Genomic DNA, 12,689 nt, shown 5'->3' on the forward strand with positions numbered 1-12,689 from the left:
AATTAAATGTATTCATTTAATTCATTCATTTAATAAACACTTCCGCCATTTCATTTAACAAAACAAAAAGACCTGTGGTTTGGACAAAACAGATTTTCTTGAACCTTCTGGTTTCACCAAACTAAAACCAAAAATTGCATAGAGCGTCTATTGCCATGGCAACGAACCTCGCGCACATTGCCTACATCATCATTCCGCGTCTCCAAAGCAAGATGGCTGCGTAGTCTGCGAGTATACTTGGTGAAACTTGACAGTTGAGCTTTACTCTGCTTCTGTCGGACAGCAGGGGGTTAAAATGAAGTCGGACACGGAGGACTTGATGCCCAGGCTGCTGCCTCTGGACCGTGACGGCGGCGCGGCGGAGATGGACCTCAGCGTGACGCCCCGGAACCCGCAGGAATACCTCCGACAAGTGCAGTACGTTAACGAAGTTCCCACTGCTTTAGGCATTCATGATCTAAAACTTCTTAGGAAATAACATAATGTTATTTTAAATATGAACGTATATGATTGTCGATCATATGGTTTTGTCAGCGTGCAAAAGCTGTGAAAGTGTTGTTCTTTCAGGCTGGAGGCGTCCCTGTGCCCAGAGGTGGTGGTTGCTCAGATTGACCCAAAGAAGCTTAAGAAGAAGCAGACGGTGAATGCATCGGTAAATAAATATAAACATATTTGGTGGAGAAGCGACAAAATTGTCGTATCTGTCCTCTCAAACCGGTTGATATGTTTGCATCAGTTTACCTTAACGCTGACTTGGGGTGGTGTTCTTCGTACTACCTGCACGGTGTTGTTGATGATTCTTGATGAGACAGTTAAAAAAGTAAGAGATGAGTTTCCTGGTGTTTCAGGTGGCGGGGTGTCCCGTGGCTCCTCTGGGTTGTTCTCCAAGCCTAAGCTGGCAGCAGCATCAAGTCAGCAACTTCTCTGAAGTCAGACAGGTAAAATCTAAAATATTTTCTCCCCACGTCCCTTCAGCTTGTAGATATTCTTTCATAAGCTTTCTTTTCCCCTTTCAGAGTATCACAAAGAACAGGAAACACTGGAGCAGCCAGAATCTGGATGACAATGTGCAGATGGTTAGAAGCTGTTGTAAACTGTACACCCAGAGGGGTTTTCTGGACGCTCTTGATAGTTTTTTGGTTTTTTTTAACCTTGTCCTGCATTGTCTTTTTCAGCCAAAGCTCACAGATGAGGAGGGCTGGAAGAAATTTTGTTTAGGAGAAAAGGTCTACCTGGGCTCCTCATCCTGCCAAACAGATCCCGACGCCGAACCAGCGTTAGACTACAACAAGGTCGTACTGACGTTATCTATCAACTGTGGTCATACAAGAATACACAATTATACTGAAATATTCATTCATTGCAGGTGGGCTTCCCTCCCTTTCTCAGCATCGTCAGCAGACTGAACCAGGTGACTTACCTCTCTTGTAAGGTAGTGCAGCAGTGTGCTTGATGTCTGTGTTTATTGTTTCCCACCTTCTCTGTGTGCTCAGTCAACGGTTCTAATGGTACTGGACATCCTCATCAGCTGGTTTGAAGAGCAGGAGTTTGCTCCACAGTTGGTAAGTTCGATGACAAAAAGGTAACAGGAATTCAAATAACCAGTGGCTACAACTTCCAACTTCATTCAACCTTCAGGTAGATATTAATAGTGTGAGTTAAGAACGTTACTCACCCAAACTGGACAATAGAAGAAGGACACTTTGTTGGTCTGGTGAGTCTGGATTAATTCAGATTGTCTGGCTCAGAATTTGGTGGCAACTTGCTTGGTACAACACCCCTTTGTGTCTTTTACTCTGCATATTGCTGCAGGTGTACAACTTGGATGTGAGAAGTGAATGATAGGTCACCCAGTTTATTTTTTTTTATTTGAGAAATTGTACAGTGTTGTTGAATGTGGGTCCCTGCAGGGTCGCTGGCTGTATGCTCTGCTGGCCTGCCTGGAGAAGCCTCTGCTGCCTGAAGCCCACTCCTCCATCCGACAGCTCGCCAGGAGATGCGCCCACGTCCGCAGCACGCTGGTAGTTACTCAGAGCAGCTCCAACAATCTGCAAACACTTCTATTTTCCCTGTGATTTCACTCTGAGCTGCTTTGATTACCATCTTTGTTCGTGAATGCACAAATAGACATTTGCTTTAATGACTGTGACTTTTGAATTTGTTGACCTTGAGGACTTCTTGTGTTCACAGGAAAGTGATGAGGATGAGAGACTTCCTGCTCTGAACTTACTCATCTGCTTGGTTGCAAGGTGACTGACACATTTTGAAATTTGGCCTCTGTAAAACTCCACAAATCCTCACCTCAACTTTGAGGAAGAGGTTTCCTTGCTGCTAATATATTCCACCTCTGAAAAGGTGTCGGGATAGAGAGTAGTGTTGACTTCACATCCCAGTTGTTGTGACGTACACCAGCCTCAGTTGTTTTCTCTTCCTTCCTCTTGCAGATACTTTGAGCAGAATGATCTGGCAGACCAGCCAGAGGGAAGCTGATCTCTCCACAACACGCTCAAGATCGTGGCGATTTCCATCTGGCTGTTCACAACAGACTGGAAAATAACTCATGGTGTTTCTGCTCACATGTTGTGATGCCACCATATTTGTGAACGAGCATGGTTACTTCAGCTGATTTTGATGATTGTTTTAGTGTACGGTCATTGAACTCGAAGGTTTTGTTTTGTTTTTTCCTAATAAAGTGATTTCTACAATGTCCGTTCATTTCCCCGTAGATAAGTGTTCAGCAGTACTGCACAAAAGAATACTTAACATTCTTGTTAACATGTGTAACAGTACTTCTTAGATTTAAATCCTGTTATCACAAATATTGATTCAATTAGCTCTCTGAATGCCATAGCAGTCACCATACTTGGGTGTGGGAGCTCCAGCTTGTGGATCAGTTGAGTGCTTGTAAATTTGTGGACAAGCTGCAATGAGGCAGAGCACTTCTGGAGGGTCAAACATCATCTGGTGCTGTGATGTGCAGACAAGAATTCAGTTTATACCCACTCCATTTTACATCTTAAATGATGGGTGCATGGACAAGAGCTGATTCTGACATTTAACTGACACAGCTGACAGGTCCACAACACACAAGAAGGAGTAACTTTCCAATTATTCTGGCAACTTCAGTTTTCTGGTTTTTCCACACTTTATCGGAAAAGAAAGAAGGAGTCAATTCATTTATAATTCCCCTTTATTTGAACCAGATAATCAGTTGGTACAAAAAAGAAAGACTTCCAACTCAACGTTTTTGAGATTATCACACGAAAATTTAGAACACTTAAAAATCAGCGCAGACGAACATTATCGTCACAACAACTCAAAAACACGACTACTGCACTGAGGTGAACGACGTCTGCTGCTGGAACCTTTCACAGGCTAACCTGTGGCTTCAGTGAGGAATCGGGACATTTTTAAGACACAGACCTATGATCACAAGGTGATGGTCTGTGCCTCGGATTTAAAATTACGTCTTTCCTGTCTAACCATTTGACACTAACGATCCTGTTTACCAAGTCAGAGGGAAACTGCCAGTCCGCCTCTGCTGTGACGCTGCTGATGGTTCTTGATGAAACTTTGGCTGTTTTCGGGAGAACACTAAAAAGCTTCAGCAGTTTGGAGAACCATCTCAGCGTCTCTTGTCCTTCCTGTCTCTATCCTTATGCTCTCTATCGCCGCGTGACGACCTGCCCCGCTCCTCCTCGCTCCGCCTCTTTCTTTTCTCCTTGGACCCTTTGTCCCTCGCTCCTCCCTTGTGGTGACTCCGCTCCTCTCCTTTCTTCCTGTCCCTGCCTGACGGCCGTCTCTTGCGCTTGCCACCCTCGCGGCTTCGGCTGCTGCTGTTTGATGACGAGGAGGACGACGAAGACGAGGAGGAGGACGAGCGGCTGGATCCGGAGGACGAAGAGGAACTGCCACTGGAGGAGGAGCCGGAGGAGGACGAGGAGGAGCTGTTGCTACGGCCTTTTTTGGCCTCCTTCTTCTCCTTCCTTCCCCTGACGCCGTCCCCAGCCTCCTTGGGGGCGGCGGGGGCAGAGACGGGGGCCTCGTTGGATTCAGGCGGCTTCTGCGGGGCTTGTTCCTCTGGTTTTTCCTCTGCTGCCTGGCTGTCCTGCACCACTGTGACGGGAATGGCGAGGGGGCGCACAGGTGCGGTGGAGGCAGCAGTGGACTCGGGGGTGGGGGAGGCCTCCTGGGTGGTGGGGGGCTGGACTGAGGGCTCTACTGCAGCCGGGCCTGGCTGCTCCTGTTTGCCGCTGTCTGTTGCTTCCTGGTTGCTCACTGTGATCTGAGACGGCTGCTCCTCTGGACTCTGCTCCTTTCGGTCATCTGCAGACTTCTCCTGGCCCTCTCCTCCTGCCACCCCCTCCTTCCCCCCGTCCTCCTTCTCTACCTCCATCTCCTCTGATCCTGGACTCCCCTCTTTCTCTGCCTCCTCCTTCTGCTCCTCCCCATCCTTCTTCCTCTGGCCTCTCTCCTCACTCAGCTCCATACCTTCCTCTTCCTCCTCCTCCTCTACCTTCATCAACACCTCTTTCCCCCCCTTTTCTTCCTTCCTACCTTCCTCAGGTTTGGCTCCCTTTCCATCCCCACCCTTTTCCTTCTCTCTCTCCTCCTCTTCCTCATCCTCATCTTCCTCCAAGTCTACAGCACCCTTATTACCTGTCACCTTGACTACCTGACCTACTGGCTTACCCTCCGCCGGGTGGTCCGTCCCTGTTGCCGTTGTGTTGACGTCCTGGTCGCGGTTCGGCTGTCGCCGGGGGCGCGACTCCATCTTGCTCAGGTGCTCAGCAAAAGCCTCACGCCTTTCCTCAAAAACAGCTGAGGAGAGGAGATCCAGAGAGGCGAGGGTCACACAGTTACCAGGAGAAAGATACATTTCATTTAAAATGTCTCTATGTATTTAAAATGTGTCTCTATACTTTTTCCCCAGGCAATGCACTATAATAATGTCACTTGGAGTGTCATTGAAAAAAAAAAAAAAAAAAAGGTGTAACATCAGCAATTTGGACTTTCAATATTTACTTAAACACTAATAATGTCATCCTGTCTTTATCACCTGAAAGACTTTCAATCTGCTGACTGTGGCCATGTTTAGAGGTTGAGACAACAGATGCATAATTGGCAATTTGGCACCAGTGTCACTATATCACCAACCATTGTACTTTGGGTCAGAAAAATCTTGACTCAGTCTGCAGCTTGAGTTTTCTCCCAATGGAATCAAAACCTTTTGTTCAATACTTGTAAATACTTAACATTGTGCTGTCTATTATTTTAATAAAACATATTCATAAACACTATTAAATCAAGATAAATTGTAAAACAGAAGCTATACTTACCATTGAGTTTCTTGGTGGACTCATCGAGGAGTTTCTGTGTTGCGGAGCACACTTTTCCAGGCCGGTAGAAGATATGAGGCTTGGTCTTAGTGCGAATGTATTTCACCAGGCGATTGTTGTGGTTGGTCCACTCCTCTTGCTGTGAAGGGAGAAATAAAACGACTTTTTATGGAGCTGAAAAATCAAATCATGTACAACTGTATTCACACTGTGAAAATGAGTTTTTTTCTTACCAGCTGAGCTAATTCCACTTTCTGCTCCAGTAGTCTCAGCTCGGTCTGCTTGGCTCTTCGCTCCTCAAACAGCTCCCTCTTTTCATTCTCCACCTTCTTTCTTTCAGCCTCAGCCTGAATTTCCAGCTTCTGCTCAATCTCTGAGCGCCGCTTTTGCTACAAGGGAAGAAAGAAGACAAAGGACGATGATCCAGAGTTAAATACACTGTTGTCTGTGATGAAATCAAAATCTATCAATTCTAACAAAACATGTTCACCCACATGTTGTGACTTCCTACACTACTTTAATGAATTTGGGCTCTGAAGTTCCAAAAAAGTGCTCTTTCTAATCTTGAACCAAATTTTACCCAATTCAGTAAAAAAGTGTGACGGTAAATTTCAATGTTTTACATGAAACACGACAGTAAAAACACATATAACACAGCAAAAGAACGTGAAGCAGAAATGATCTGCATATAAGGTCACCCGAGAAGCTCTCCAGAAGCTCGTTTCCTCGCTCATCACAAAAAGTTTGCTCACCTTCTCTGTTGATACGTTTGATTCCTGCTTGAATTTCTGCAGTGTCCCCATCAGCAGGCCGAACATGCGCCGATTTCTGACAGAAGAGACAAAAATTCAACCATCACTCACGTGGCGCCACCCGTGCCACTTCTACAGAATCAATTCAAGAATTTTCCAGAGATTAAGGTGTAAGTGTGGTGTGCGTTCAGAGGCCGAGGCTCCGGTGGGCCTACCTCTGTTTGCCCTTCTCGTCCATGGTTTGATCTTGAATGAGATCTCGGCGTGTTCTCTCCTTGGAGGTAGCTACGACGGACGACTGCAACGCCGGCTAAAGGCAGAATAAAGCGTGAGCTGGCTGAGCAAATATACAAGTTACTGCTTTCAGCGGTCAATGGAACCGCTTCTCAAACCAAAACAATTGTCAAGTGCAAAGTAGATAACAGTGTGAACAAAACCTAACAGAAAGAAAGCAGGACTGACTGCTCTGACTGGTGTTGACAAACCAGAGAAGCTTATGTTGTATTGTTACCATAAACCAAATAACTCTGACTCTAATCTTTCCCACTGTTGTAAATCAGCGGCACACTCTCGCTTCTGACCTTTTTGACATCATCGTCATCCTCGGCGTCGCTGTCGGGACGCGTGTCTCTCCTGGCCCTCTGGTCCCCTGCCAGCCTGTGAGCACAGCGAGAAGTAGACAGACATGCAAGAGACATGAAAGTGAATGCTTTTTTTCAAATCCACAAGAAAATCAAGAACTTAACCGATTTAGCTACAGACTGACAGTTCACCTGCACGAGGAGTAAAAATAACACAGATCAAACAATGCAAGATCCGCACCTTCACAATTCTACAATAAAGCAAGCAGCCTGAATTATTCCAACTCAGCCTTTTTCTTACCAGACAGAGCAGTTAGACCGGGTGGAAAAGTTAGTTTGTGCACACCAAGTTAAACTATCTTGATTAACATCTCAGAAGAAAAGTTAAAATCACCAACTTGCCCATGTAATTTCATTCTGTGTGACTGTCACAAAACCACTGGATTCTTTCAATGTGTAGCTCTGTCGGATCAGCTCTAACTCTAGTATGACAGCTGTAAACTCACCTGAGCAGGGCTCCTTCGATGTCTCTTTGCTTGGCAGGGGGGCCGCCACTTCCCATGTCTGAGAGACTACGCCTGATGAGCAAAGAGAGACAGACAGATTTTAGATTAGCCACTTTAAAGTCAAGATCCCACTGTTTTTGGTAGTACTTGCTCCTTGCAGCCCAGCCAATTCATCATGACTCCATTCAAAATGAACTAAAATGTTTTAAGAAATAATCTTACTTTCAGCATTTCATATACTGCCTAATTTGTTGAGGATTAAATATGGGCTCTACAAACTTGCACAGTACATGATGTACTTTACTTATTGCAAACAAATATTTTGAAAAATTTAGTAGGCTGCGGTATCACCCTAGATAAAGTGAATGTATGAGATGAATAGATGAAACAAATAGAACACATGTTAAATCAGACCACTTCTCGTGAGTGAGTTCATGTTAAATGGGTTTGTGATGATATTAACACCACGTTTACCTGAGCAGGTTGATTCCTCTGCCTCTACCTCCGCCGAGGCCTGCCATGGGGCCACCAAACCGCCGGATCTGACCTGGTCTGGAAACATAGGGAGATGCAATGTCAACACAAAAACTTACTACTGGATGCACACTGGAAAAAGAAGCCATTGAAGTGTTGAATCATTACGTTAAAATAAGGACATTTGACAAGTACTAAATAAAACCAAGGAGGATAACAAATTATAAGCCAGACTTATGTAAGAATGATTGAACATGTTAATTTTTAGTTTACAAAAAAGGTTGTTTGAAATTTGTCTAAAATTGTGCGAGGAAACTGCTTAAATTGCAATCAGTCATTTTACAGACTTTTTTCCTTTGTTACTCAACATTATGCAGATTAACCCCAGAGATTAAGGCCGCGATTTACCTGGACTTAAATATTAATAAGAGTGTCTCGTTTGTGAAATTGAACTTACTTAAAAACTACACTAAGTAAAATGCCTGCTAATCTATTTATCTCCGGTTGTAAATCGCCCTGTGTGAATAAAGCAATGGTAGGAGGAGCGCAGCGTGAGGGGGCGGCTGAACAACGCCTGCTGCGGGGCCTACACACACCCTGCTCGCATTACGGCTTCGCTTCAATGTCTGGAGACACTTCTCCTCTGCTTTTTCATCCAGTGGACAATTTCGCGGCAGACACTCCAAAGAAAGGACAATATCAACTTTCCCACCTCGCGCAGTGAGTCGTGATTGTTTGCTAATTCTGCGCACGTCGCTTATCACCGACACGCTCGTCGGCTGCTCGGACTTCTGCCTAAAAAGAATCACCCAGAACGACCCACACGCACTCGGACTACTTACCTGGACTCATTTGGGTCTCGGCCGGTGAGCTTTCGGATATTATCGTCCACATTTTTCAGGCTTTCTTTAGCTTTTTCGAGCTGGTCCTGCAAGCTCCGCACCACCACCGCCATCTTGCTTTCAGTTCGCGCGAATCACGTGTTTCTTTTCTTCTACGTTTTACCGACGCGAGCCGTTCTTGTTTGTGGCTCGCGAGCGCCCCCTACTGTCATGAAACACCTTTATAGTGAACGATATGAACGAGCCTACTCAGTTTTTGAGTTCAAGCTTCATCAGGCTGAATGTTTGATACTTTTGATTGTATAAGGAGTATAATAATAATAATAATAATAATGATAATAATAATAATAATAATAATAAATCGAGACATAATTTTGTCGAAATTTCAGTTCTTTCTTTCTTCAATTTCCAGGTTTGTCGTTTTTTGCATAAAAATAACAATATTGCAAAGAGACAGCAAAATCCCGGAGCCATGCAAAGTGACCATAAAGACACACAGATATCAAGGAATCTTTAATGTCATATCAGTACACATTACCTGTGTTGGTACGGAACTATATACTCAAGGCCTGGATGATGCCAAAACATAAATTAGCAAATTATTAGGAAGTAATATGAAAAAGAACAAAAATGTGATATAGATAGACACACACACACAGACACACACACACCACACACACACACACACACACACACACACACACACACACACACACACACACACACACACACACACTACATACAATGTTTACAATAGATACAAAGAGCAAAGAGAGATGTGAATTATCATGGGAAAAAAAAGTCAGACGACTGAAGAAGAGACCCAAACTGCCACAAAAAGATGCCAACATACCACAAACAAACTACCACAAAGCGGGCTGGCTGACATTGTTTTCATTTCAGCATTTCGTCTGGATTGATTCTGCTTCTTGCTGTTTGTGCCATTGCTATCCCCACACCACCGACTGAAATATGGGATTCTTTCAGAATATTTGTGTAGCTCCATGGCAACAAACTGATCCACACAATAACAAGTTATTTTTCTGAGCCCTGTATTTCTTTTCCCTCTTTCTCTACTTGAGATTAAAGGCGTAAATATGAATGTCAAACCCACATTAAAGTCATTTTAAAAACCACTTTAATTTCCCTTCAGGCTGAAAAACTGTCTACACGCTCTTTGTTTTTAGCCTGAAGTGACTCAGTGCATTCCATTGGTCACTGAGGCTGACTGTGTACGAGTCAGTAGAAAGTATGCCAGTGAAGTCTCAGTTCACAGAGTGCAGTGTTTCTTCTTCTTCTGTCTGTGTACGGTAATTAAGATTTTTATTACTGAAATTAGAGCATAATGTGGTTTGGCTTCATTACAAGACATTTTGTTCAAAAACAGTTCAATCCAATGAGAATAGTTTGTGTAACATTCAAACATTTGCAGGTTGTTGTGTATCTTTCTTGTATGAACAGGGTGATATGCAACTATCAGGACCTTGGCTGGCGAGTTATTCCTTATCTTATTTGCAGACTAAGCAGACAGGATGTGTGCCCTCCGAATGTTTCTTTGTAGATAATACTGATTGCTGAAGACAACTGCCACATTGCAGAAATGTTCCAGAAAGATGGGAGGAGGAACAGGTGGTGAGATATGATGTTATAATATTTTGGAAATATGTTTAAAGTCAAGGCTGGAGAATTCCAGTTTTTTTTTTTTTACTGATCAAATGCCCATTGTTGTTATGACCTCAAATACAAGGACTCACCAAGTAAGAAAGGGAGCGGTGTGGGTGTGTGTGTATGTGTGTGTGTGCGTGTGTGTGGGTGGGTGCGTGCGTGCTCTGCTTGTACAAGAAGCGCCGTACTGTTTGAATAGTTGATAAACACAGCAGGGGCCTGAATCACAAAGCGAGTTCAATGAAAGCCATAAAAATCAAGTTTCCAGGTTTTTCCTTTCTGATAAAAACACTTATTTTCAGTACACCAATGCCATGTAGTGATGGGGATGAGACATCAGGACTGTGAAAGCTTAATTAAGACATCCAGTGAGAAATTAGTCATTCAGTTTTTCTTTTGTATAATTTGAGAAAGAAGTATCATTTTAATAAATTACATTCAATCTTTTTTTTAATTACAAATTAACATCTTTCTATTTTTCTAGAATGTAAAGGAGTAGGTTTTAAAATATTTTATTAACGGGTCAGGGCTGTTTTGGGAGTTATAGAATATGTGTGAAATCTGAGGAAAATGGCTGGTCTGTGAAGCATAAAAAGGTTAAATAATAACTGATTAAAGTTCATGTTGTGACAAACAGGATTTCTGTTTCCAGCATGAATTGGACATTGTGTCATTCATTCATTGTGTCGATCATTTGCTGCTTCTTTTCAGATTTCAAAAAGAGTTCTTTAAAATTGTTGTGTCCCTAAAGCATCACCATAATAGGTCTTTGTATTAGGTTTGTTCTGCTGAAAGACTCAAACCATGCCAGGCATCAGATAAAATAAAACTTTAATAAACTTATAACACAACACAAACTGTGTGTGTAAATCCCATAATAAAACCAAATTTAGAAAGTAAAAACACAGACGACCGAGGCAGGTGGCTTTTTCAAGTTTTTATTCACTGACTAAAAGAAGAGAAGCATTCATTCAACATTATTTCAAATCAACATTCGGCAGGTTGACCCCCTCAGGTGGACGCTATCATCTCAGTGAAGAGGGTTGGTTTTTTTCCCCAATGTGCATGTTGTGCACTGCCCTCCCGTTTCTCCATAACAACACCATGGCTCAACACTGTTCTTCATTGAATCCGTCCGTTGGGCTGGTATAGAGGACTTGTTCCATACAGACTGGCCCCCAAAAAATCACAGCTGGGAAGATTTCAAGGAGCAGCTTCCTACAATGATTTCAGATGTGAAATTCACTGCTGGACGGCCACATCCTCAATAAAAGTGCATTTACACATGGGCACAATGGGGAGTATTCAGGGTGGAGTTTTGCTTTGCTTGGGTTTAAGTTCATAATCCATCCTGTTGAGAAACCGATTCTTCATTAGGGTGTATTTGGAACCGCACCATGTTTTATTTGTAAACAAGATTGCACAACGGAATCGAGTTGGAAGGCAGCGTTTTGAAGTTGGGTGCATTTGAAGTCTATCCAGCTGTGCTGGGGGTACATTCTGCTTCCCTGCTTACAAAAAGAAGATAAAACCCAGTGCTATGTGCTCACTTTACCAAATACACTCACACAGGAACATTATGCTCAGAATATTCAACATGAGGATGGTAGAACCATTTTTTCTTTTTTGCAAAAAACACACAACATCATAGCTTCTGATTACAAAGTCTGTGTGATTTTCATTTTATACTTCATGTTCAGAAATTGAACCCGGACATGTGTTGCATAAGAGTATACCACGATAATGCATTGTTGAGACCTATACAAATATGCACTGTGTGAACTTTATATATCTATTTATATAGTTTCTATTTCTTCCTCTATGGTTTTCTAAAGACGCAGCCGGGCGCTGTCAGCACTGCTTGTGCCCCCTTTGTGGCCACTAGTAAGACTGCTGTTATTGCAAACTGTCCTGATTTTAAACAAATGCACAACATTCGTACCACGATAAAACTTGGGGCCATCGAGCCAGTCTCACAGAGACCAAGAGTGAGCCCGCCGTCACCGCTGCTGTCGCTGGGCTGGCTGACCAGAATCAATAAAGATCTTCAAACGAAACAATAAGATTTCAGAAATCATCATAAGGCCAAAGTATTGTCATTGCAAGTTCTTATTAGTACACATCTTCACTTCTACTGCGTGACAGTGAGGAAAAATAAATCGCGATTTTAAAAAAACCAACCAAAGAAGAAGAAGAAGAAGAAGAAGAAGAAAAAAAAAAACCTGAAACAAAATAAGCAGTGAGTGTGGATTATATGCATTCCTCTTGCATAGTTGTGAGGCTGGACTGGGCAGCAGGCCTGCCTGCCTGGCTAATTAGGAGGTTTGGCTCTCCAGACTCCACAAGAAAGACTTTGTTTACCAGCCAGAAACATCAGAGCCACAGGAGCCCAGGTCGAAATGAAGATAACTGGCTGACACCGAGCATGAGGATCTGTCAGGTTTGTGATATAGTCCAGCCCTCCACCCAATCTCAATGTGCACCAGAGCTCCTGACAGGGACTGACGGGGCCCTGCCACCAGCATGGTTT

At 43.4% G+C, this 12,689-nt stretch overlaps 2 protein-coding genes across 2 annotated transcripts; one reads left to right on the top strand and one right to left on the bottom strand.

The window, feature by feature from the left end:
* Positions 1-212: 212 nt before the first annotated feature.
* On the top strand, positions 213-2,701 carry LOC115385625 (gem-associated protein 2-like). Its single transcript, XM_030087697.1, has 10 exons — positions 213-417; positions 568-652; positions 849-938; positions 1,017-1,076; positions 1,176-1,292; positions 1,367-1,411; positions 1,494-1,562; positions 1,911-2,021; positions 2,191-2,249; positions 2,445-2,701. The coding sequence occupies exons 1-10, from the start codon at positions 296-298 to the stop codon at positions 2,488-2,490; spliced, it is 804 nt and encodes a 267-aa protein (XP_029943557.1). The 5' UTR covers positions 213-295; the 3' UTR covers positions 2,491-2,701.
* Positions 2,702-3,172: 471 nt separating this feature from the next.
* Positions 3,173-8,652, bottom strand: LOC115385628 (pinin-like). The gene is made up of 9 exons (XM_030087699.1): positions 8,495-8,652; positions 7,653-7,730; positions 7,179-7,250; positions 6,673-6,748; positions 6,307-6,401; positions 6,092-6,167; positions 5,573-5,728; positions 5,340-5,478; positions 3,173-4,821 (listed from the first exon to the last, which is right to left on the bottom strand). Exons 1-9 carry the CDS (start codon positions 8,605-8,607, stop codon positions 3,626-3,628), a joined length of 2,001 nt encoding a protein of 666 aa, XP_029943559.1. The 5' UTR covers positions 8,608-8,652; the 3' UTR covers positions 3,173-3,625.
* Positions 8,653-12,689: the final 4,037 nt, after the last annotated feature.

Source organism: Salarias fasciatus, unplaced genomic scaffold (assembly GCF_902148845.1).
Source record: "Salarias fasciatus unplaced genomic scaffold, fSalaFa1.1, whole genome shotgun sequence".
NCBI classification, from domain to species: Eukaryota; Metazoa; Chordata; class Actinopteri; order Blenniiformes; family Blenniidae; genus Salarias; species Salarias fasciatus.